The sequence below is a fragment of the Chrysoperla carnea genome, chromosome 1, assembly GCF_905475395.1.
Source record: "Chrysoperla carnea chromosome 1, inChrCarn1.1, whole genome shotgun sequence".
NCBI lineage: Eukaryota > Metazoa > Arthropoda > Insecta > Neuroptera > Chrysopidae > Chrysoperla > Chrysoperla carnea.
In genome coordinates, this window is record NC_058337.1 from 48,683,290 (window position 1) to 48,711,222 (window position 27,933).

Genomic DNA, 27,933 nt, shown 5'->3' on the forward strand with positions numbered 1-27,933 from the left:
TAATTCTCGTGTCTCGAGAAATAAAAAAGATCGAGAACTAGAAACCCTTATCGGGAGATAGAAAAATTATACTAGAATAAGCGCCCATTAATGGTTGAAGAACTGATATCTGACGGCCAGCAGATGGTTAAAATTCTGTGGAATATGATTAATTATTGGTCACCTGGAGAGTTATGTACGTATGAATGGATGTCATTTTCCTGGATTTACTGTTGAACTCTTTTTGATTCTTGTTTTTTTTTTTTTTTTTTTTTTTTTTTAAGTAACTTAACAATTTAAGGATGTATGAGCAAGACAACAATGTTTGATTTAAAGGTTTAAAATTTTTGTATAGGCAAACTTTACTTAAAGAGTGGTTAAAATTTCAGCATAGGTATCCATGCAAATTTTTAAGAAAAATATCATCGATACAAATTACATTGCTCTTATGGAGAAATCTCAAAAAACGACATATTTTGAAAGTTTTTTATAATTTTCACTTGGAACGAATGAAAACAAATTTAAAAAAAACTTTTTAATAAAAAGTAAACATATTAACAATGACATAGAAAAGAAAAAAATCAAGTGTCTCCATCCATATAAGGGATGTACGAGCAGGGTAGATTTAGGGTCGAAATTATTTTAATTTTAGTTTCAATTTTGATGATGAATTTTAGTATATCTTTATGAATATAGACGAAAAATATGAATAAAATTTTTCGATATGTGCCTTGGTTTTCGAAATATCGAAAGCTAAATAACCAAACAAAATTTTCCATTTTCGATATTTTGAAAATTACGCCAGATATCGAAAAATTTTATTCTTACTTTTCGTCTTATATCGTTAAGTTATAATATAATTTATCATTTCTTACCTTAGTTTAAAATATCTTACAATTCTTTTGAAAATACAATTTCTGTAATTTTCTTAAATGCTATTTTAAGTTATAAAAAAGGAATTTGGAAACTTGCTCTTTTGTTTTACAGCGTAATCATAATTTTAGACTTCTCTGCCCCACCTGGTAGAAAGCATAATTCAACTTCAAATTAATTTTTTTATTTTTGACTTTTCATTTCCTTCGGAAATTTGCTAAAACCAAAATATTTTTTGAAGATACTAAATAAGCATTGCTATAAAATATCAGAGCTCAAAAATAATGAATAACCGCTTTTATTTTTGTAGTTATAATCGTTTCTTCAGGAGTAGCTTCTATACAAAACACAAAAATTTAGATCGAATTTCACGAAAAAAAGTTTATTCCTGGGATATTTTACTGCACTGTACAAAATGCTGCGACAGCCAATATTTTAAATAAATATTTCTTAATAAACGATATATTCTGTATTAGGAACAAAATCTTTTCAACAGTATTAATAAACGAATAAATTTTAAAGAATCGAGTAGGTAAATTTTCTTTCTCTGCATCTTATTCTTTACCTCATAAATGAGGCACGAATATAATATTTTATAGTACAAAAAACACATACAATACAAGGTAAACATCCAACTTTTTTTTTTGGAATAATAATATTAGTTATATGTACGTAAGATGAAAATAATTCGCGTATCGTTTGATCTATATCTAAGAGTCTTAATGTAGCATCTATCCTTTTCTATTTTATTATATCTTTATCGTTTATCTAATAATCCAACTATTGTTATGGTTTGATAAATATATTTTTATTACTACATCGAAATATTCGTTAGCAAAAATATATAAGATGTAGTGAAATGAACATATATTTATCCTCTGACCATATATCAGAAACAACACACTAAGAGTTATAAACAAGCCACGTGATTTCCCTTTCGTCCTTTTTGCTAGTCCTAAGCCGTTTTCTCAAATATTCCTTAAAATAATTTTTTCGTAAAAAACTAGCGACGCTAAAAAAATCAAAATTATATTTGATTTTTTTTGAAAGACAAAAAAATAGGTTTCAGAATTTTTTTAATGCACATAATGTATCATCTGAACCATTTCATCAAACCACAGTAAAATTTGCGTACGTAAATTTGTTAACAACTATTTACTTTTTTTTCTGAATTTTAAGCTAGCGACTTATAATACTGAGTGTCAGTTTTCACTTTCCAGAGCTTCTACTATAAAAAAGTCAAAACGTAAAGTAGAGCCCTCAGACAAAAACTAAAGCTGTAGGCGGAGTTTTTTTTTCTAGTAGAAACGAAAAAAAAGGCAAAGTCGAGAATAACATGTACTTCCCGGACCCTCCACCAAATTTTATTTGGCAACGACATTAACTGCACCAGGACATTTCGTTTGGAAACAATACAAACACCATACGTCAGGTGCATTTTGATACCAAGCCCGATTTGTTTTTACAGAAAATGTATGTAATTTTCCATAGGAAACATTAATTGAAATCTACCTTTTTCAAATAAGTCCCCCAAAACGCCTTTTTTTCGTATAACCCAAGGAGTATGTATACTCACGTGAATCACGAGTGACTAGCTAGTGTTTGAAACTACTTTTTTTGCTAAGAAATTTTTTTGGAAAAATACCATTTTCCATTACAAGCGATATTTGGTTAAAACAAAAATTTTCAAAAAAATCCCCAAAACACCTTTAAATTTTCATTCAGTCCAAAGGTACGCTTGTAATGGAAAATTGGATGGATTTTTCTTAAGAAACACTCGAAAGTGGTATCAAACTTATGCTTTAACTCTCTTGATTCAAGAGAGTATACACACCCTATTGCGCTAGATAAAAAAGATGTTTTGGAGATTTGTTTGAAGATGTTATGTTTTTATCCAAAATTGTTTGTAATGGAAAGAAAATAGCTTTTTTTCAAAAATCAAAGGAGGCTCAATATTTAAGAAGGATCCTGAAGGATTTTTTTTTTTTTTTTAATTGAATGAATTAGTCTAAAATCAACACTTTTTTATACATATTTCCATACAGAAGATTCGTAATAATAATTAAAAGTCAATTTGAACTTTAATACCAAACCATAAAGTTTAAGTGTTAATAGAGGGGTTTCGGGAAAGCAAAACAATTGAGTGACATAAGTATCGTATAAATATTAATGCCAATATTTATCAATATTTATAATATTGTCACATTACTCAAGAAACAAATTGTCTACCTGGTGCGTAAACAAACAAAGCAGATGGTTTTCCTAAACGGGCACAGGCAACATACAATTTACCATGCGAGAAACATGGGATTTCTAGATTAATACCACAAACTCTTAATGACTGCCCCTGGGATTTATTTATAGTCATAGCGAAAGCAAACCGTACTGGAAACTGCAGTCGTTTAAACTCGAATGGTATGTCAGTCGGAATCTTTGGGATGCGTTATCAAAACTCCTGCATTACTCAAAGCTGACTAGCTGACCCGGTTTCCCGAATAGCAGAATAAGTATTTTACAAAAACAATCTGTGAATCAGCTAACTGTTAGGCGGTACGAAGTTCGCCGGGTCAGCTAGTATTGAATAAAATTAATTTAAAGAAATAACAATATAGTCGACATTTTCTACAACGAGACGTTAGTATTTCATTGCTTAACTCTAAAAGTTTCGTTGTTTGATTTTTAGTCATTCGTACTAAATGTATTATTATAAATATTATCGAAGATAATAAATGAGAACTCTAGGATATTTCGAAATAAATTTCGATTTTTGTCCCAATTTCCAGTTTTTTGTATTTTATAAATACGCATTTCGACTACCAAGTAGTCATCATCACTAAGAATTAGCTATAGTCGTGATTACTCTTATTATGAATGTTACTCTTTGCTAATTTGGTGGAGGACTGCAGAATGAAACTTTCGTGTAGCTACAATTCATACTGTTCACAGCATCTGTCTAATTGTAGTATCAATTTGATACTCTACTCTAGGAATCTAGGAAATTGGCGAATTTTCTATTTGATGAAACAGTTTGTCTCACCCTCACGAAAGATTATTAGATTATCTATATCTAAAATTAATCAATATTTGATTAAGGTCAAACATTTTTTTTTGGAATAATCAATTATATATTAAACATATACTATGGTAATTTTCCACTTTGATGGTAAGAAACACAGAGACCTTTCAATCACTTAACCATTAATGTAATTTTTTTTTTTTAATTCCAACATAGCCATTGAATATTTTTGTTTTTTTTTTTGTTAAAGAAAATAAAATCAGCTTTAATCTTTGTATATATGTAGATGTACTGAATTATGGTAAAGTTATACTTGTAAATGGTTTTAAGGTGGTAATTTCTATCTAGGTAATAATGATGAAATGAGAGGTAGAAGGTAGAAGGTAGATAGGTAGGTATATGAATGGTAAACTTCAAAGAAGTAGTAAACACATTTATTCTAACCGTCTGTCGAATCTCCATGTGCTCTCCTTTATTTGATGTAAATAAACTCTCAAAGATATAATCGCGTGTAGGTATAATCTATCTACTACAGTACCTATGTAGGTATAATACACAACATCATAGAAATATAACGTTAGTTGTATTATCTTTTTCTTGTATAGAGTATTAAATATATAAATATAATAAATCTATGTGTACTGCTTTGTGTATCTCTGTAGCCGTACCTGTGTGTTATTTTTCACATTTTTTTTTTGTATCTTGATCTGCATCTATGTTTTTTGTTGTACGGGAATCAGGAAAACATGTTGTTAAGGTTGTTGGATTAAACGAATACACAAATAGGGCTGCCTAATCAAAATTTAAAAAAAAAAACAAGTGAAAACAAACAATTGACTGAGTTAATTGTTGAAATACCATGTATAGACAGTGTTGAATTCTATGTCACATTACACATATAATAATTATACATGTCACACATACATAACTGATAATCCCATATTAATACATACTATAAAATTTGCTTCTAATGTGTGCCCTCGTGCGTAAACAGTGATGTTTACAAGAAAATGTTTCAAACAAAGTTGTTTATTTTTTTACAAGGAGCATTTTTTATATTTAAACTTTTGTTCTATCTCTAACGTGCTTACAAGACGGACCCAAGACCCAATTGACCGATGTTGCTGATTTACGAACTTGGCCTCACTTTTACGTCCTAAGCACGATATGAAAATTTCAACTTGATATTTATTTTCGTTTTTGAGTAATCGCGATGACAGACGGACAGACAGACAGACAGACAAGCGGAAATGGACTAATTAGGTGATTTTATGAACACCTATACCAAAATTTTTTTCATAATTTTAAGATTTTTAAGTGTTACAAACTTCGGACTAAACTTAGTACACCAGAGTATATTTCATATAAATAGTATAAAAACCGGATATTACCTTTTTTGTCCTCGTAAATTGACTAAGAATAAATTATGCAATTATTTAGATTTTATTATTTATTTAAAGCAGCGATTTCAATTTATTTTTCTAATTTTCAATCAAAATAATCTTATAATTATATACTCTATAATGTAAGCAGTACTAAGGTTACTCGGAAAAATATTTTTTTTAATGTTCCACAAATTTACAAAATAAATTATCGCAAATATTTCTGTAAATACCATTTTTCCAGAATAAATTATCAGTGGTAAATTATTGTTTGTTTAAGTGATATATTGATTTTCTACAAATTAACAACCTATAAAGATTTCCAGTTTCTTAATATTAACAGAAAAATTTCAATTTTTTTTTGTCCTTTCTCCTTCTAATGCCTTAATTTCTCTATGCGATTTTTGGATGGCTTTTCAGCATGAGATTAAATCGCGAACGAAAAAATGTCCCAAAATAAATTTACACACAAACAGATGCCATTTAGATTTTTGGACCTACTTGGAACCCGAATACGAATACCTTATTTTATCAAATTAAAATAACTTCTATTTCTCCCACAACTTTTTGGGGAGCTCGAGCAATTGTGAATAAATGATCGATAAAATTTAATATATATATAATAAAAGTTTTATTAAATTTGAAGGGAGGGAGGTGTGTAATATCTCGAAAATGATTCTCAAAAATATCTCTGGAATATCTCTGCAATTTTCGAGAATATTTCCCTTATGACAGTTTTAGAGTAAAAATGTTAGATGGAAATTTTCTTCAAACTTTTTTCGACAAAATGAGAGCCATTTTTCTGACAATCAGTTATTTTCGAAAGTCTTAATTCGATAAAGTTTCGGTTTTTGGTTAAGAACTTGATATAACCTGTCACACTCTTTCATAAATAATTAACAGCTCTATGGTCTACTAGCATTACAGATCACTCTTAAACGTGTATGATGTTTCTAACTTGGAATATTTTATTATACATTACTTTATTATATAATAGTTATCTTAATGGTTTTTTTAGATGTCATTAACTACATCTAATGAAATACCTCTAATTGTACTGCTCCAAAACAAGCTAGCTTTTGGGGGTGAATGTTTAAACATATTTTTATGTTCGATAAACTTATTATTTGATGTCAATTCGATTACTCCATGGAATCGAAGCAGTTATCTTTGTTATTGGTCAAGAACAGTATCGCCTACGTCAAAATATTTAACAGTAGAAGTCTTTGAAACAAAATTTTGGATTATTTACGCATTTTTGATAGTGTAGGTATTTATTTGACTGAAAAAAGTCAACATAAAGTGAATTGCATGATATTCAATAGAGAATGAAAAACGTAGTGTGTTGGCAATACACAAAATATTATGTTGAAAACAGTCACATTCTGAATACATACTTTTCGTATTAGATAAACATTGACGCAGGTTATTTGTTGACACTTGAAAATATTTATAAGGTGCCAGGTACAGATGATGTGGATTTTTAAATTATTATTAATTAAAATTTCGTATTCTTTGCATTTATTTTCAAAACGGTGCATTTAAAAAAAAATTTTTCTTACAATAGTTTTGTCCTTTGGCATATTCTCGACGTAAGATTTTGTTATTATTGGCGGTTTAAAGCTCAAATGAAGGTTACCTTGACTTTTTAAGCGGGAATTTACATTTTTTAGCAAATTATTTCTTTTTTTGGAATCTTTATGATGTCCAAAGTGTTATTTTTTAATAATTTTTATCAAATGTTGCTCTTTGTTAGTTTTGGAGAAAATTACAACAACGAACAGAAAGTATTAGCATTTCGAAAATAAATTTTGAGAAAATCGATAAAAATTGAAAGCAAAATTATGAATTTTTTATTTGTCTCAAATGAAATAAAGTACCTGAATGACAGAGCTTTGCTCGTTTTTTTCGTTGGAGAATTTTTCGAGATATAAAATGACGATATATATATATATATATATATATATATATATATATATATATATATATATATATATATAAAACTGATATCAGGATTACATCTTCCCTAGAATAGAAATTTTTACAATAACCTGTACATTGGAGTCGCTGTAGTGGTTAATAATTGCTTTATATACATCGACACTGATTGAAATTACTTCAAGTAAAAATTGATACAAATAAAAAGAAAATAACATGCAAAAATAAACAAAAAAGTTAAATTTACACATCACATTTCGATCTTATATTTAGCACCTTATTTAAAATGGACATTGATTTAAAGTGAAAATTATCATAATATTATCTTTCACAAACAAAATGTTCATGAATATTGAAAATTTCGTAAATGAAAGTGACGTATCTTTCGATATACCGAAGTATTTCAAAATAATAATTAACAGAAAACGTGATATTCATCCAACGAAATGTCAAACTATATTCATTTCATATGTATATTATATAAGGGAGTTTATTCCCAATGTTGTTAAAGTTCGGTTTATACATCTTCGATTAAAACTACAATCTTTAAATAGCTTTATGTACCCAATGACATCATTCTTAGATGTTGTTCAGGCCTGCTTACTTGGAAAAGTCGAGGAATAATTATAAGAATATGATAAAAATGTTTTTGGCTGATGAATGTGATAGGGGAATAGAATTTGCATAACGCAACATCAACGAGAATACAATGTATTTATAATAAGTATTGAATGCGTAGAAGATGTTCTGCGCAAAGTTGCTGATTATATTTACATAGTCCGCAGGATAGCACCCTTTTTGTTAAATGATTAATACATGTTTGAAACTTCGTGAGTGGCTTTCTTTTGGCGGGACAACTAAATTTTTTCTTTACAATTTTTTTCAACTGCGTTTTCAAATGAGCATGATCGAAATATGCCAATTGCAATATCGAATTCTTTCTGGATAAACATACGTATAGCTTTGATGCATTTACAAGATAATTTAATAAGAAATTCGAAAAATATTTTGTCTGGCAAAAAAAACTTCACCGATGAGCTTGTCTTCCACCTCAAACATGCCGTTCCAGGAATAATTGTTTTTCAATACATAAGTAGTTATCTTTTGCTTAATTGTTTAAAAATTATTATTGTTATCACTTGATCATAGCGTCCGATCAATTTCTTTCTGCTTTTTTTCAGACCGAAAGCTTAAATATGACGTTTCATGATTATTTAAAAATGCAGCACTTTCGAAAAAAGTCGTACAGAGGAAGTTTGGTAGGGTCGCCAAAGGACCTTTCAAGAATGTATTAATCATTTAACGAAAAGGACGCTGCCTCGCGGGCTAACAACTTATGACTTGAGTAAAGAAACGGCGAAAATATTATAGAAATCTACAAAATACTTCATAAACATTAAACTTTCCTTAAAGCTTTGCTTTGAGTTTCATTAAGCGTAAATTTAGCAAAAAAGGATAGAACTGTAATAGGAGATAAAATGAATAGAATTGTTTGCAATCAATTCTATTATAAATGAATCGAGGTGAAGTTTAAATGTATGTTAATCGGAATGAATACGAAATCGAATGTCGTATTTTGGCTACATTATTGTAGCTTCGCTGGTTGAGCATGCAAAAATAATTTTTGATAGTGTGCATTAAAAGTGATATATTATTTTGAACCCCGGGAAAAGAAAAGAGAAGAGGAATAGTATTGTCGTATATGACATAAATTTATTAAATTTCTATTGCAGAGGAGTTCAATTCTAGTAGCTCAGTTGGTTAAATCGTAAATTAAATTTCGTACGCTATATGCCCTGTGTAACGGATCCGGTTGCCGCCAACATAACAAAACATTAGAATGATTAATGTAATGGGCTGGTGTAGACCACGGTATATGCATGAAATAATTGAGGAGCCGATAAATGAAATTAACAGCGGAAGAGGTGGTAAAGCACGTATATGGTATCATGATGGGTCTTATTTATGGTTCAAGTGTGTTTCTTGCGGATGGCTAATATAACCTAACCATCGCGCAAGAGTGTTGTATTTTGAGGGACAAACAAATGACAGGGCCTTCTGAAATGTTTTTACACTTGCGCATAGTTATTTCACGTTTGTGTAACTATAATGAAATAAATAATATAATAAACTCAAAACATAAAATTGAACACAAATTAAACATAAAATTGATTAAAGCGTGGTTAAAATATTAATACATAATAATTTCCCCAAAATAGTTTTACGTGACTTAATCGTAGATGATAAAACCGAATTTTAATGCTACGATGATAAATAAACTTGATACCCAACTTTCTTCAAGTATAGACAAACTTTTGATGAAATATTGAAGATATTAATCTACACAAAACATTAATGTATCAATGTTTTGTGTTATGCCTATTCTACGAAGCATAAGAACATTTTAACCCATACATCTATACTTTAATTAGATATTATATTATATAGTAGAGTCAATAAACAGTTGTATTTATAACTACGTAGAGACTATTTCGCTTTTAATATTTATTTTTCTGTCTGCTTTTCAAGCTCTCTGTTGTAGTCCATTTTCTTCGAATGCATGCAAATCGAATTCAAAAGATACTTCGAATGAAATGCAGAATTCAAAAGATACTAACGCAAACTTTAGGAAAAGTGATCATACTGCCCTCTTTGTCATTGAAAACTACTGAGTTAAATATAGTGAAAATAGCCCTCATAGTTTAGTGGAAAACTAATTAGTTTTCAGAAAATCTAACTTTAATTTTCGATAAATCATTCGAGAAAATTCTTATGTTACAAAAATTGAAAATATATATTAAAATGAAACTTTAATTTTCGAATAAGATTTTTCTAATTAGAGATTTCGCGTTCGATTGAAACCAAAGCCACTAATCATGGAATAAAACTCTCAAAAAAAGTTGTTAGTTGTTTATCAGAAATATTTATAGGAAATTTAAAATTTTGCTCTCTATTTTTCAATCTTTTTTTATAAAATTTTAGTGTTTTAGTAATAATATATAATATTTTCGTTAATTCCAGTAATTTTAACTGAGCTTTTACCCCACATTGTTAATGCGATATCTAGTTTGAAAATATTCATAACTGTGTAATTTTTGGGATAGATATTATAGCTTGGAAATAATTTGTAAATACAAATTGCGCCTCTCCTTTGAAGTTTCTCTAGAAGATCAATTTCAACCTTAAATAGGCATTTATCCAAAAAGTTTTCAAATTTTGTTTAATTCAAAACTTTTAACAAAATATTTATCAAAATCGGAATAATTTCAAGGTAGCTTGCAACTACGCACTTTTTACTTGTTTACTGACTCATTTATATTAAGAGATTCTATTTGTACATTTCACTTGATGAATATACCTATCTCAGAATTTAATTTCATAAAATTGCGTTGTCGAAATATGTTATGTAAATTTATTATTTGCTCATTTTGAAATTATAATACTGAAAATAATCAAAATTAAATTAATTTTTATAAATAAATTTCTGAAAAATTAATAAGGAAACGAAAAGTTAAGATACAGTAGTGCAAAATCTTTTTTATTTATTTGGTGAATAAATATTAATGTATATTTGGTGCAAATTTTGGTGCAACTAATAATATGGTGCAATTATTGTGCCAGTTATATCATTCATATCAAATAATTATTTATATCAAATATAAGAAATTGTTTTAAGTCATATTAAAAAATATCTCTTTTTAAGTAAAATTGACTTTGCGACTCTTAAAAATTATAAGGTGGGAAATTTATTTTAGAAAAATTTGGGCTTAGTTATGTATAACAATGACTTTAAGTTGAAGTTAAACATCTTTTTACAACTTTTGAATTCGTGTTAATTGTTAAATTATCAAAAGAGATTCCCAGTCATTGTTAAATGGGAGAAATATTGAATGAGATTCTATGTATATACCTATAGTGACAAATATTTTACATATTTGTATATTTGTATAATTGTGTTTCACTCTCAGTACAAAGTTTATATCCAAGCGGAAAATTCAAGCGGTGTATAACAGAAAGTAATGCAACAGTTTCAAAAACATAATAAACGTATAACATTTGCAGTTTGAGATAAATTATAAATTCACGACTATAATTTATTACCTTCTTAAACATTCATAAGTATAAATATAATCAAATCTATAACTAAGCGAGTTTTATTTATTTAGAATTTATACAATTGGTAAAAACACAAGCAAAAGAGAAAAAATTAACTCGTAGAATACTTTTTAAAAGCAGCTTTTCCCTCAACAATTTGAAAACTATTATGGACTAAAAAATCTTAGTTGGCGTAATTTCGTACATTTTTGGTACCACTTTCTCACAATCAAATTGGCTGTAAAGTATTATTTAACGCTTTCTACAAAAAAAGTGTATAAAAAACAAAGAGCTTGATTGCTTTTCGATTCTGTAAAAATAATACTTCCTGAGCTTCGACTCCTTGAAAAAGCAGCCGAAAAGCAAGCAGCAGAAAATAGAACATTTTGTCTCCGAAAAAGCAAGCAGTTTTATTTTTACTTCAGTTTTCGACGAACAAAACGCCAATTTTAATGAGCCGTAGCTGAACGAATAAAATTTTTTACCGGAACAGAAAACAATCAACATGTGCGAGTAATTGTTATAATTAGAGGCTTCGCTCATATCATCTTATGTAATAAAATCAAAAAGGTAGCATTTTTGATTCAATTTGGATATAAGTAAGGCGTATAAAAATTATTGCAGAATTTTTTGTAATTAGTTTTTCAAGTATGCTGGAAAAAATCCTGTTTTTATAATTTTAATTTTCTATTTACTGTTTTTTCTCAAGCATCACGTAGCAGAAACTTTGACATAATATTTTATCTTGTTTAACAAGTTCCAAAATTTTGAAACACAAAATTTCAATTTTTGGTATTACAAAGTATGTAGGTGTAGTTGAGAAGATGGTAATGAAAAAATATTTTTTAAAACGAATTCAAAAAGAATTAAGGTGGGAATTTGTAAGAAACAAATAATTTTTAATAAGAATTTCATTATAAACAGCTAAGATACTGAATACAATATGAGGAAGAAAATAATTGTTATCCGTCTTGAAAACTTTCTTCTAACAATTTTGTGAAATGAAAAAGCCAATGGAATGTTTTTTTTTTCCATCTTCTTATTGAATTAATTGAAACAAAATTTTAATCAAATACACGTTTAAGAAACAAACGAATAAATAAGTAAACAAAACCAAATAATTCCACTGTAACTAATAAAATATTAACGAGTCAAAGGTATATAAATTTCAAATTTACTCACTGTGGGGATATAATTTAACATGACTTTAAACACGAAAGTGGTACTTAATTTTCTTCCTTGTAATTGACCAAAAAGAAAAAATATATTTTTGTCTTCAATATATTAATTAAAAAGAGATTTTACAAAACAATTAATTTAATAATGTTTTAATTAAAAAATGGCTTCATCAAAGTGATGGTATTTTTTAAATACATTTCATTTACGTTTTAAAAGCTTTATGTACAACATTAATTTATATAACACAATAAATATAATAAAGCCATTTATTTAATATAAAACGTAAAAAAAAATCAACACTAATTATTTATTAAATATTTAGTATTTATTTTTTTCTCAAAGATTTATTTATACTTCATTTAGAAACTTTTTTATTTAATTTGAATTTTTTGTTAATTCTTGAAATTAAACGCAACCAAAATTAACCTTATTTTATTTAAAACGAATAATAATTTTAAATGAAGATAAGTAAATCTTAGGAAACAGAATAATTTAATAAATAAAGAAATAGATATTAAATATTATACTTAATATAAAAAATTATTAATTAGTGCAAAAACGGTGCTGGTTTGGTGCTGAACACAGGCGTGTGCATATGTGTGTTTCATATATAATATTTAGAGGCTTGTTATACAAAATTCAATCATTCCCCATAAGACACATGTTTATAAAACATAAAAAGTTAAAAATTATTAATTAATAAATAAAGTACATATACAGATTATTAATAATGATATTTATAATTAATTTTTGTACAATTTATATATTAGAAAAAAAGTATGCTTTTTTCTGTTTAGTTAAAAGAAACAAATAGAAATAAAAATACACACCCTAGTGAAAGCACCGTCACTGGCAGACGCTGTATTCTGACTCACCCGGTATCCACCTAGATTGTTTACAACACATGTGAATGATGCATCACGTCCTTGTGGTATTGTTACATTTTCTAGTGGATACAGAAAATCTGGTTCAAGTCCATTTATTGTTCCTGTAAATAATAAACAAAAATAAAATTTAATGTTAAGCTTTTTCAAATTTCCGTATTTATTTCTATTTTTTAATGCCATTCGATTAAATTTCAAGTAAATTCTATATAATTGATATAATTGAAGCAGGTACTAATGTGTTAAACTAGTTGATTGAATCAGATGGTTTTTACCATACATTAGTCTAGTTTTTTTGTAATTTGTTACATGGGAGGTTTGAATAGTAAATATTTAAATATATGAAATAATTTTTATTATTTAATCACATATTTCTATTATTTCAATCTAGTCTGACAAACAGATCTACATTTAAACCCTGTAGAAATCAACATCGTATTTTGTAAATATAATAATTGACATGGTATCCACCATCTTGGTTTTGAGTACAATAATTATATTTGAAAAAATTATTTTTCAAATAATCTAAAAATATTTACAAAGAGTTCAATAAAGTAGTTAGAGAAATTACTATGTTCATATTAGAGACCGATTACCTTATAATACGGTTGTTGACTTCTTGTTCATGGAAACCATCTTAGGTATTAATAAAGCTTAAAAAAAGGGATTAAATATTTTATGTAAATTTAATAATTAATTAGCAAATACTTGATAAAAATAAATCATTAAAATGGTATTTTAATTGTAATATACATAGCCTTGCTATTAAACTTTTAGCAAAATATGTTTGGTGCCTAAGGTGATATAAAAGCTAGAGCCATCGCATACTTATGATCAGAATGCATATGGTTAAAACAAAAATTAAACAAGCTGTGAGTAGGGTCTGGTGCCATCCTTGATGTCCACACGAATAACTTCCCAGCATAATAAATAGTTATAAATATCGCTCGAGCTCGAGTGAATGTTCTTTTCGTATCATATTGCTGTTAATATGCTTCGATTGAAACCTCAACAAAATCGATATCATTTTTTGTTCGCGCGATATCAATCAGTTCGTGAGTTTTCGAAATATTTTATTGAAACAAATTAGAATAAGTTGCTTGCTCTACTACTTTCTCAAAAAATATCAAAAATATTTTATAAATTCAAAATATTAAAAAAATTAATATTTTTAATTCTTTTAAATATTAAAAATATTTTATTTTTTTCATATTTTTTTGGATATATTTTGATATTTTTTTCAGACAAATATCTTGATAGCTACTGGATCTACGGATATTTTGACCAGAGCCATTTTTAATATAAATCAACTAACGAACAAATTTTATATAACTAACTAACACTGCTGAGAAGGTTACACATTAAAAACAAAACAACATTAGAGAATTTGAGAAAAAATATTAAATGGTGGAAACGCATAAAAATTATAAATAACATTGCACGTTCCTACCTACTTGGTATTTATTTGCGCTCCCACCATATGTATTAAAAGACTAATGATGTATAATAGAATTGATGTTTTATTTATTATTTATTATTTTTCAGGTATTGTGAATAGGTATTTATTAGAGCTATATACGAGCGCAGCAATCTCTACTATCGAAGTCTTCAGCCAGGCAAGATGCTTGTCCCAGAAATAGTAGTAAAATTTGTGTTTAGCGGGCGGGCTAAGCAGGAGGTAAGCTTGCCAATGGGCTTAACGGACTTAGCGGGCGGGCTAATCATGGTATAGCTGTTAATAAATTAGAGCTGCAGGTCAGTTAATATTAATAATCGGTGATAAAATACAATTAAATAATTTGTAGGTTAAGTTCTCCGGGTCATCTAGCATTTGCAATGTCGATAAATAAATAGCCATGACAGTCGCTTAGTGTTTGTGGCATCAAACCTGTTAATTCATGTTTTCTACATGAACAATTGTATGTTACCAACAGGGGAACAGGCATACCAACAAAACAAACCTATTCATATACGCACCAGAAAATAAAACGAAGAATTTTGTGTTTCGTAGCGCACTACAATAAAAAACACTATGTTTTTAAATATTATATTTTAAAATTTATTATACCAATTAGAATTCAATATTTATAGTTAAGGCAGGACACCATTTGTCAGGTTATCTAGTAGGTACTTAATGATTTTTAAAAACCTTGATAAAAAATTTATAAAGGATTGCAATTGTAACGAATTATTGACTTATCTTTTATATGTGAATCCGAAATTTTTATTAAATAATTTTTCCTTGAGAAGGTTATTCGAATTTTCACTGAAAATGTTACTCACAAAAATTTTGTTGTTCTTGTATATCAATTTGTTTCTTTATAAAGAAGACATTGCAAAACAACTACGTTGTAAATGATTACATTAAAACGTCAAAAGGAAATAAAAGTCAAAATGTACAAATAATTTTTTGTATTTAATTAAACAACAGTCACATAATATCATACTATTTGTGAATATTTTCAGTTATATTTTCCCCAAAAATATAAACTTTTCTACTGTATCAACAGTTAACAACAAAAAATTCGACGGGAAAGGTGTTATTACGTTTCATGAATCCCAGAAATAGATTCTTGGATATCGAATATGAGTTTATCATTGCTTGTTAAAGCTGTGAAGGTAATACGTTGCGTTGTTTGTTAATTAAGATACTAATTTAAAAAAATTTATAATCAATTAACCAATGAAAAGGTTGTTTTACATTTCAAAATGTGTAAGCCTTATTCTAAAATAAACAATGTGAATTAACTATCAAGATTTTTATTTAATGTTATTCCTACTATATACATTTGATTGAGAAGTACGTAAGAAACCGGATAGTTGGCACCAAAGGTAAGATTAGGTTAGGTTATATTGGCTGTCCACGAAGGATACAATTAGGCTATAGAGTCCATTGTGATACCATATATGTGTTTTACCATCTTTCCGCTGATCATTTCATTTATCAGCTTCTCAATTTCAGAGGCTGAGTGTACCTCGTTCATGCATATACCATGGAATACACCAGCCCATTATAACTATTAATTAAATTAATTTTGTTGCAACGGCGGTAATCAAACCCGCTACCCTAAGCATACCGTGAACGAAATTGGTTATACCTTAACCAACTGAGCTAATAGGGCAACTCTTTACCGAATAGTCGTATTAATATTTTTATTTTGGATTCAGTCTTACACATTTTAAAATGTAAAGAAACCGTTCCTTTGGTAATCAGTCAGTAAAATTACTTGTAAAGCAAAAATATCATATCCATGAAATATTTAACTTATTTAATAAAAATTAGTACCTTAATTAAGAAACTACACAACAAAATATCATCTCTCTACAATTAACAATGATTAATAATGCTTCTTATTTTAAAAAAAAAGAGCAGGAATTTTTAGTCATAAGCAGACCAAGCAATATTGAACCAAATGCATGTACATGATGTACTTTTGAAACAAAATTTATAAAATTTACTGTAATAGTAATATTTGTAATTTTCCAAGCTCAATTCCAATTTAATATTGTCAAAATAAGAGTCTCGTGAATGGATTTTTTATGACTAATTTGGCAATGACCTTTTCTGATAATTTCTCTAATTCTGTAAGTGCAAATTCTACCGAGTCCTATGCCATTGTATTCCATCTCATCCCTTTTACATAAAATAAATACATCTTGAAAAGAAATATATAATCATAGGAGAATATAACTTTAGTGATGGAACTTTGCTGCTCACGAATTTTTTTTATATATATTTTCTTTTATATTTTAAATATTATTTAATAAAACATCTTAAAAAAAGGTTTAAAATTGTTTTATAAAGATTTTAATAGAAAATTAGAAGATTTAATGTTACTTATCCTTTTTTCCACCAAGTTTGAGTAATAACTCCAACGAGAGAAATAACCTTTTAATAGAAATATGTTTTTTTTGTTTTTTAGCGCCATTTTCACTATGTAAAATGATGACATCAAAGTTATGCTTAAACTATCAAAGCTAAAACAAACTTAGAACTGGTCGAGTTGAGGATTACAAGATTTGTAGATAGAATAGAAACTTTGAACAATTGAAAACAAACATGTGGAACGCAAAACTGTTCCAAAAAAAAAGTTGTTTATTTTTTTATAAGGAAAATTTTTACATTTTAACTTTTATTCTTTATCTAATGAATGAAAAAAAAATTGAGTATATTGTTTGGAAAATTTCCTCTGAAAATTATTTAATCAATTTTGTTTTATCGATAATAAACAAAGACATTCGCTATCAAAGTTGGCATTTTTTGCATATTTTAAATGTACCAGTCGAGACATTTTAAATATTATCTTAAAAACTTTTCTACAGGCATTGTTCAAAAACAACTTAGAAACAACCTTTATTTATGATGAATTTTTCCGTTCGAAGAAAACGGTTCTTGCCTGTTTTGTTAAAAAGATAAACATAATTAATAAATACGTAGCTAAGTATAATTTGTACATCTATGCATACGATGTGTAAGTATTATGTACAATTACCAAATAGTGTACGAATTATATATGAGCGTGTTTTTATGATCTTGACTTAAACGAGCAAATCCTTAAGATTGTATGAAAAGTAAACACGAGTGGCTCGGTTGGTTTAATCGCAATATATTCAATCTACGATATGCCTAGATTGTTAAGTTTAACTGCGGTGTTAAATAAGACGTGGAGTCTGAGACCTGAGTCCAGCCTTCAGCTTGATATCCCTTTTCGATTTTGAGTTATCGAGCTTCCAGGCGGACAGACAGACAACCGGAAATTAACTCTTTAGGTTATTTTATGAACACCTATACCAAAATTTTGTTCGTAGCATCAATATTATTAAGCGTAACAAACTTGGGACAAAACTTAGTATACCTTGATATACTTCATATATACATGGTATAAAAATACTTTTTAAGGAACAAGCTTTTTTTGTTCTTATTAAAAAATAGTTTTCCTATGAGTCATTTTAACATAGATATAATTTGCCTATTTGTAGAAGTATTTGTTTATATTATATATTGATAACCTCCTGCTTTTTATATAGTCAAATGAGTAACTCATTGGAAAGTTATTTTTTACTTTCTAGTACAATAAAAGCTTGTTCCTTAAAGTGTATTTTTTATTTAAATTTTTTTAGATTTTTCGATAAACTGCGACACCGTGTACGAAGGTAGACAGTCATAAAACGATAATTATGAACATAATTTTTTTTTTTTTGTTAAACATTTAATAAAAATAACGCCACTGATTTCAGGCAATTTCGAAATAAAAAATTTATTTAATTAAATAACCAATAAAAATTTATGAAATATTTTCAGTGTTTTATTATTAATATTATATAATATATATTATACATTATAATATTCGTTAAATTTCATTTTAAAACATCTAATATGAATGAAATCAATCTTCAGTGTGTATGTTGTACGTAGTACGTACGTAAGGCGTGTGGCATGGATGTTATGGCATGATGTAGCGTGTGTACTGTACGTTATATTATTCCAAGAGCCCATAACACATTTTAGAGCAACGGTTTGATGTATCCATAAAGTTATGTACCTTAAAAGTATCGTCTACGATAGTTGTAGGTGTCGGTGGCATTCACAGGTAGAACAGCTACTGCGCAAGGTATAAGGAAGGTAAAATATATGTGTAAGGTAAAAAATATTGATGCTGCATGATATATCAAAAATTATAGATGAGTATGAGTAACATACGCTATTTAAATCTATTTCGTACTGATGATGACTACTTGGGAGTCGAAATACATATTCATATAATACAAAAATTGGTCTAGGAAAATGGGCGAAAAACGAAATTTATTTCGAAATATCCTAGAGCTCTCATTTATTATTTTTGATAGTACTTATATTAAAATAATAAATGAGAACTCTAGGATATTGGCTTTCAGGCCACTTGAGAATGATAAATTCCGCAAACTAGCTGAAAAACTTATTGGAAACACAACATACATTTTCACAATGTATAAAATGCATGGCATATTTCCTAATTTAACCAACTAAAACAAACATACAAAGCATAACAGCAATTAAATTATTATTAGCTGCGAAACAAAAAGTGACTTAAGTCACTTAATGCTAAACGAAGTAAATTGGAATTGGAAACATATAAATCCATTTAAAGATGACAGAAAATTTCAAATCATTTCGAATTTGAAATTTAGAAATTGTCGAGTCTCATGATTTTTTGTGGATTCTTGATCTATTATTTTATAATTTTTAGTTTTGCTTTTGGAAGAATTTTATCTTTTTTATTTGTCAAAATCAGGTGATAAAAAAGGCGAAAATAGAAATTTATGACATAGATAGTTTATTACCATATTATTTAAATGTTCAGTTTTGATTGCAATAACTTTAACGTGCTATTTGAATGTTGTGTATTATGAATGTTGAGTATATTTTTTTACTGCGTATCGTGCACATGGGTTTTAATTCACAGTAATTGTTAGTTTTGTTTAAAAAAAATTTACTTTAATTTAATCATTGAGGTGGTCCTGTCCGGTGTCCCACCACTCAAATGATATGCGATTCATATCACGATTATTATTCATAATAAACTATATTGATTGTTATTTCATGCAGCATCAATAATATTTTTCAACACATATATTTTACCTTAATTATGAATGCCATCGAGACGAACTGTTGCTTATACAAATATCATAGACAATGCTTTTAAGCTATATAACTTGATGTATCAAATCAGTGCTCTAAAATCTGTTATGGGCTCTGGGATCAATTGTATGTATCACTTACTTATTCTACAGATGTACACAACATGTATATTGGATTGGAGTACGTCGTGGCGGCGAGTTTAGTGAATTGTTACAAGAATTCCTTTTTCTACTCAATATATAATAATGGTTTTCTTTCATTTTAATACATATGAAGTTTATACGAAATGATGTAACGAAAAAATCAATCAATGACATTTAATCAATTATTACAATTAATTCAATGTAATTGATATATTAACTGTATTTTAAAGAATTTAATTTATAATTTATAATTTAAACATTATGGATCACTCTGTAATTATTTCAAACATAGTTTGGCTTGACCGAAAAAACCTCTTCTAATCCTGGATAAAAGCCTATGTAAATTTATTTTACAAGTGATATTCGGCAGAAGTTCACCACAGAAAAACTGAGCACCACACAATCAGAATCTTCATTTAAAGCATTTCAAAATCCTATTTCCAATCCCGCAAAAATCCTTTACCGGAAATCAATGAACTGGGCCAATTTGACCTGCGTACATTGCTTTTCAGGAAACGATACCGCATGTCACATGGTGTCGTTTACAACTAATTCGGCGCAATCTAAATTGTAAATATTTTTCTTTATGATGTAGTTTTAAAGACGGTTTATCCGTCCAAGGTTAATTTTAGATATCCAAGGTTTTTTGTATAATATTTTTCCATTTAAGAAACGGTGCCAAATGTTTATATATTTCGATGCATTTATTTAATAAGATGATGTATTATAGGCAAAGCTTATGCTAGGCAGTATAGATTATATTAAGACATATTGTAATTTCACATTGTTCACTGACGATATTCATAAATAATTTTCAACTCTGGTATTTTCAACTCAATAGCTCTGGTATTTTTTCGTCATGACTCAATAGTCTCTAGCTAAAAACAATTGGCACACAAGATCATAAGGTTCTGTTCTAATTATCATATTGTGTTCGAGATAAGATAAGTTAGAGAGTGAGGGACACAATCTTTGGATATTTTGTAGCTTCACATTTGGCGATGTTTTCATTTAAGCATAAAAGTCAATTTACATTATTGATTTTTCTTTCTAAGGCAAATTCAACGGTATGCTATTAATTATAAAATAGCAAAGTAACAAAGATTTTAAAATGTTTACATGCCACAAAAAGAAAATATAAGGGTTCTGTTTTTTCCGATGAAACTATAAAATAAGTAAACATTGATGTAGGGGATTAATATTCCTTTAAAATTCGAGGAATTTTTTTATGGCGACTATTTTTCCCCAATAAAATCGTTAATTAGAGATCCATAGGGGTTTTTTTGGGGCGAAAAGTCGATCTAGCTAGGTTTTATTTTGAAAAAACGTCGTTTTGAAAACGTTGTTTTCTGGAAAAACTGAAATATTGATTATAAAATGTGACTCTTCGTGACATCTATTGGTGTTTTATTGTAGTTAACGAAATAAAGAATATTAGCGAGACATTTAAATTGGTATTTGTGTGGGGACATTTTCAACGGTTATTATATGAGTGATAAAATTTGTATATTAACTCAAAAAATACCGAGCAAAGCACGGTCATCCAGATATTGTATACTATGTTTGGCGTAAAAAAATAAAAAATAGATATTTCATGTCATAAAAGAAGATGTTTTAAATTACCAATTCCCAAATTATTGGTTTCGTATTGATTATGTAAACTTTTGCATTATCATATACCCAACCATCACGTAATCTTTATATACTACACAATTAGGTAATCATTACCTACTTTTTCATGATGTACATGATTCGTGAAATGGGTGGTATATGCAAAAATTTGTAACTAAAATTGAAGCATGATTTTATATGTAATCGTTTAAAGTGAAATAAACATATATAAACAATATACAAAGAAAAAGAAAAGAACAAATTTTATAAGGTTTGATTTATATAGAGTGGTCATTAAACATAAAAGTTTTAAATCATTGTTCTTAAAAAAATAAAATTCACAATCTCTTTCTGTTTACCGGTGATGGTAATTTTACAAAATTCGTTGAGCAAGTTTTATCGCTTTAAAATACGAAGTTGCATATTTGGTTTCTTCGAATTATAACACATATTTGTTTCTTCGAATTATAAATAGCCCATAAACAAATTTTAGAAAAATCTATAGGATCAATTTGAAGGCATTTAAAAGACAATGTTAAAATTTAAGGTGACTCTTTAACTGAAAATAGTATAGACAAAGTTGATTTCGCAATCGTTTTCGTTTTTACGTCATGTGAGTAAACAAAGATAGCCACTCTTACACATAAAAAAATAAAAGTATTTTTCTTCACAATACTACCTCAGTGGATATATTATATGCTATAACAAACAAACACATACATAATATATTTAAAGTTTAAATTTAAAATATATACAATACGTGTATACATACTATATAATGTTTCTAACCTAATTTGCGCCCTCACGGGTAAACAGTGATGTTTACGAAAAAATGTTTGAAGCAAAAGTTGTATTTTTTTATAAGGAACATCTTTTATATTTAAACTTTTGTTCTTTCTATCTTTACCGCTTTACAAGCTATGTTGCTCATTTACCAATTCGACCTAACTTTTTATGTCCTAAGTACGCTATAAAAATTTCAGCTTGATATTTCTTTTCGTATCGTGCAAATGATTTGAAACTTTTTCCATTTTAAAGGTGTTTTATAGTACTTTAAAAAGTGTATAAAATACTTTTTTAAAAAAACGTCCAATTTTTCAGTTATCTAATTATGTATATAATATTTAATCGCCATTAACTCGGAAAGTATTAACTTTTCGAAATATACTTAAGTGACACTTTTTGCTAAGATTTTGTCGCTCTATTGATTCCCGTTGCCGTTTTCAACATATATTTTTCCACCCCCTGTGCAAAAGCACCATTAGGAAACAAATAACTCTTGTTTCTTGGGGCTTTATTTACTTACCGTCAAATTTTCAGGTAAATCGGAGCTATAGGAAAGAATTTAAAGGATTGATCCTTGTTTACTGGAGTAATTGTTTATGTGTTTCTTTTAGCACGGCATAACCTTAAAATTTACGGTTTGTACCATTACTAACTTTCTTTTTAACATGTTTATATTAGCGTCACCTATATGAATGTATGTATGTACGTTTGTATGCTTGTATGTAACTCTCTAATACCATACCCATGCATAGGACATCATCAGTTATATACATTTATTATACTACCGATGACCATACAAATACATATATACAACAAGCAACAAGCGTGTTTTTTTAGTTTTTTAAACTATATTCTTATCATTGTTTACGTTCAATTATTCACTTCAATCTAACACTTTAGCGATAGATTAAGTAAAAACAGGATATCTCTAACTGCCACCACATGAAAAATAGTAGCCATGAAATGGTGAGTGACATTTGAATTTTAGAAAAACATCCTATATAAAATACTACGTTATTTCTATGTACATAGTTTTTACATTATCTATATAATATGAAGAAGCAAGTTACAACATTCATATAATACATACAATGTTCAATTTTATTACTTTTTATATAATAAAATTAATGTTTATGCGGAACTTAAAGATAATTATTTCTTCTTTGCATTCACAAACCACTATGTGTAGGTACACCCCGACATACAAACTTCCTATTTAACCCCCACGTCCGTCTTCACGCTATACCGACTGACTGCCTGACCCCCCACCACACCATCACCCAATTGTTCTATCTCCCTCTTAACTTAATTCTCATTGCTCCTTATAAAAACCTCTATTAAAAATTATTTCTTTCTTTGTATTTAATATATTACAGAAAATGTGCACTAATTAAAATATCTATGTGTATTAAAGCGCTTTGTTACACTTCCACTTTGTACACTTACATACACTTACAACTTGTGTGTGTATATTTTGTATATTTTCATGTGGTATACCATAAAATTTCAAGTTGTGTAATGACCGCAATGAGACCATTTTAAAAATCACTTAAATATATTATTATATTACTTTTTTACTGAATAAAAGGAATGTGTTGTTGCTTATTGAAGAGTGTTAATACGAAAAAAATTTTTTAAGCATTTAAAAAATTCTTTGTAGAAAGAAGTTCACACTTTTAAACTATGTAGGAGAAGAAAGTATTGTCTGAGGAGTTTTAAAAATTTACATTTAACCATTGTGTTGGATTTTTTTTTGTTCGATAAGAATCAGCAATCTTTTAGTTAGTGAAGCTGCGAAAAGCGAGAGAACCGAAACAATACTGATCTTCGGTAAAGATTTGATTGGCTCAATTTCAATGAATTTTATAATAAAAACAGCAAATTAATTAAATCGAATATAAAAATCAAGTGTCCCAAATCACCAGACAAAATAACTACGTATTTTTTTTACAAAATTCTACGAAAAAAACACTTTGGCTGTTTTGTAATCAGGTGGTCAACGATTAAAGGTTTTAAAAACATCGCCTTGTGAATTTTGGAACTAATAGGAGGGAAAATTATATGTTTAAAATGAGCAAAGTTATCGACGTGACCTTACAGAAGCTCTAAAAAACGGTACTTAGAACAACTCGTTGATCCGCAATGGGTTAAATTAGTATTTGAATAGTATTAGTATTATAGAATTGAATAATAACCATAACTATTGAAAACATACCTTAGGGTATCAAAATGTAATTATCGCTAACTTATTGAATTTTAGAGGCTTAACAACGCTAATAAGGTTTAAAAGTAGTTTAAACTCATAATTTGCTATAAGATAACATAACTCGGAAGATTTTGGAGCTTTTTTACAATTTGCAATAAAATTATCGAACACACTAAAAAACTACCTATTATATATTAAGATAGTAAAAAAACCAGTGAATGTACAGTGCACCCCATTCTTTATCAATTCAACCATTAAATTTTACGTTAAAATTATGATTATTTTCTACTTATAGGTCCGAAAAGTTAATAAAGCTTGCTTTCTTAGCTTAAAAATCTATATTATGTTATGGTCAATCATACAAATGCTTTGGTTTTTATCCATTTGTTCAGTACACTAGGAGTTAACGATGTTCCAGCATGGTATTTGCAGTTTCTATGTTAAAGCAATGGTACAATTTTTTTTTCGACAGAATTTAACGAAAAATTAAATTTAAGAATTTAATAATGCTTACTATTAATTCCCAAAGTTTCAGAAATTTTGACCGTTTAAAATGGGAAATAATTATGCCAACGTCCCAATTTCGATCAATTTACGTCAAAATTAATATCTCGAAAGTGAAAATTAATTTCTAAATTTTTTTTTTTAAAATTGTATTGTATAAACATTTTTTTCTACTTTTTCTTCAATATATAATAATATCATAAAAAATAGTTGGAGAGACCGGAAATTTTACATGCTTTAAATGGGACATGAACCTCAAAATCGCGAACTTTGTCTTTAAATATCTCGCGATCTAAACGGTCAAAAATTATGAAATTTTAGGAATTCATAAATAAAGCTATTATAAACCCGAGAAAAAAAATTCGGCCAAATCTGTCGAAAAGTGATTTCGTGCTGGTACTACCTTAAACACTAGAGTTGTAACAAAGACAACCTGGATATTATTTGATTCAGGACGACCTGAGTATAGCGTGATTCAGGAATTCTCAAGTCATAATACTTCAAACTAAAACAATATATCCTCAAATAATAGTATTCAATTATATTTTACCATACGTGATCGGTTCAATTAACTCAAAACTAAATGCTATTATTTTCATTCCTCACACTGAATTTTTTACATGGCCAAAATAATATTATTTTGTAACTTATCCCTACATATTATAAATGTGAAAGTAAGGATGTTTGTTTGTTTGTTTGTTACACTGCCACGCAAAAACAAGCGAATGGTTTATAATGAAACTGTACAGCGATATAGCTCATACATCAGAATAACACATGATCTATAAATTATAAAGATATAGATATTGAAAAAAAAAATTAAATTTAATCTGACATTTACTATTTTAAATTTTTACAGAAATTTTTAATTTATGGTTCAAAAGATAATCACAGATGAAGCAGAGTGATAATCATTTTGAACCATAAATTAAAGATTTCTGTACAAATTTAAAACAGTAAATGTCAAACAAATAATGACCACCTTTTCTAATATACTCAATCAATTATGACTATTTTACAATTTTACAATTTAAAAAATTGAAAGCTGTGTATATCTATTAGCTAGCGTAAAACGACCCCTTCAAGTGTTATGGAAGAGGGATAAGTGAGATCAAGGGACGTCGAGGCTAGAAAGCGGTGGTTTTTACTTTTAAGCCCAGTGAAGCGGGCGGGTATCAAGCTAGTAACTATATAATAACTTATCTAATACACAAATTTTTTCCGTTATCATCTCACCTCTTACTGATCGTAAACTCGACAAACCAAGTTTATATCTAGTTAAAATAGAAGCTTGGTTTTTGAGATGTCTCCAACATGGATTTAGACTCAATAGTGCAAGACGCAAGACCATCAATATTTTACATGTTACATATTAATTTTTTACATTATCATGTAAGCGAATCTTTCGACGTCAAATATGATTTAAATTAAATAAATAAATTTGTAAATTTGACATTGCCTGCCCATATTATTATGGTAACTGATTGTCAATGATTCAATATGTCAAGTTTCATACATAGGAAGTAAATAATTTTCAACAAATTGTCGCTACTGCATACGTGTAGCTCTCAGTTGGTGGTATTTTAATAATATTTATCGTATACATAAGGTCAAGCATGTTATACGTCACATTAATACAATGGCACACATATTTTGATATTCTTTGTGCAATACAGTGAAAAAGATTGGAAACACATTTTGGTATAAATTTCTATAATAATAGGCAAATATTCACCAAATAAAATGGAAAGTTTATGTTACAAAAAAAAAAAAAGAGAACAAAAATCAAAAAATTTTCTACATTTCTCTCAAGTCTCTTCGGTTTTTCTATAACGGAAAAAATATTTTAAATAAATTTTATCCGAATTTTTCTGTTTTTATATCCCATATAAACTGTTCAAAATATTTTAATAGAAACTAAAGAAACAATTTCAAATATTTTTCTGTATGCACAAATATCTGAAAATAAATGGGTTATATATAAATTTTCTGTAAATACAAGATGGCACATTTCTTGATAATTCTCATATCTGTGATAAATTTAGAAAAAGTCCTATTGAACGTATTTGCGACGTGAAAAAAAGGAAGAACTGTTGATCTTATTTCGTGAAACTTATTTTCGTCTTAAATCTGTGTTAGATTCTCTGCAGTAATTTGGCGACCAATCAATTTGCAGCGTTTAATGTAAAGGAAAAATTGCAGCCTTCTTGAAGCTTGCTTATCAAAAGCGTTTTTTGTTTCTATCAAATATCTCTCTAGACCATTTTATCAATTTTAATGAACTTGGTATCATTTTCAACATAACTTTTCCCTTTAGTGGCGAAAAATAATTGTTTTTGTTACAAAAACAAAGATTTAAAATTTTTAGCAAATTCATTTTATATTTGCTACTTTTGGAGGTTGAACAAGGAAAAAAATCAGCTTTGTGCAGTAGTAAGTTATGCACTAAATTTAAAAAAGTTTGAAACAAGAGATGTAACTGAAGTAACTATTCATATTATTGTTTGTTTGTACGACTACTTGCTAGCCTAAAAAATTGGAAGTCAATTTTTGTATTTAATTTCAATTCTTTATCAAAATAATATTGGACTTCGTCAAAAAAACTTTGTTCATTAAAGCTGTCTATTAGATTACAAACGTTATTTAGGCATAGTGTGAAATATTACAATACAAAAGCCTTTATATAAAAATATACGCAGAAAATTAAAATTATTACGA

General features: G+C 27.9%; 1 protein-coding gene across 1 annotated transcript in view; it reads right to left on the reverse strand.

The window, feature by feature from the left end:
* The window catches only part of LOC123305393 (lachesin-like), a 98,613-nt gene that overhangs the window by 44,342 nt on the left and 26,338 nt on the right, over nucleotides 1–27,933 (reverse strand). The window contains exon 3 of the mRNA XM_044887099.1: nucleotides 13,293–13,450. Coding sequence (XP_044743034.1) covers nucleotides 13,293–13,450 — 158 coding nt within the window. The remainder of the gene's footprint in view (nucleotides 1–13,292; nucleotides 13,451–27,933) is intronic.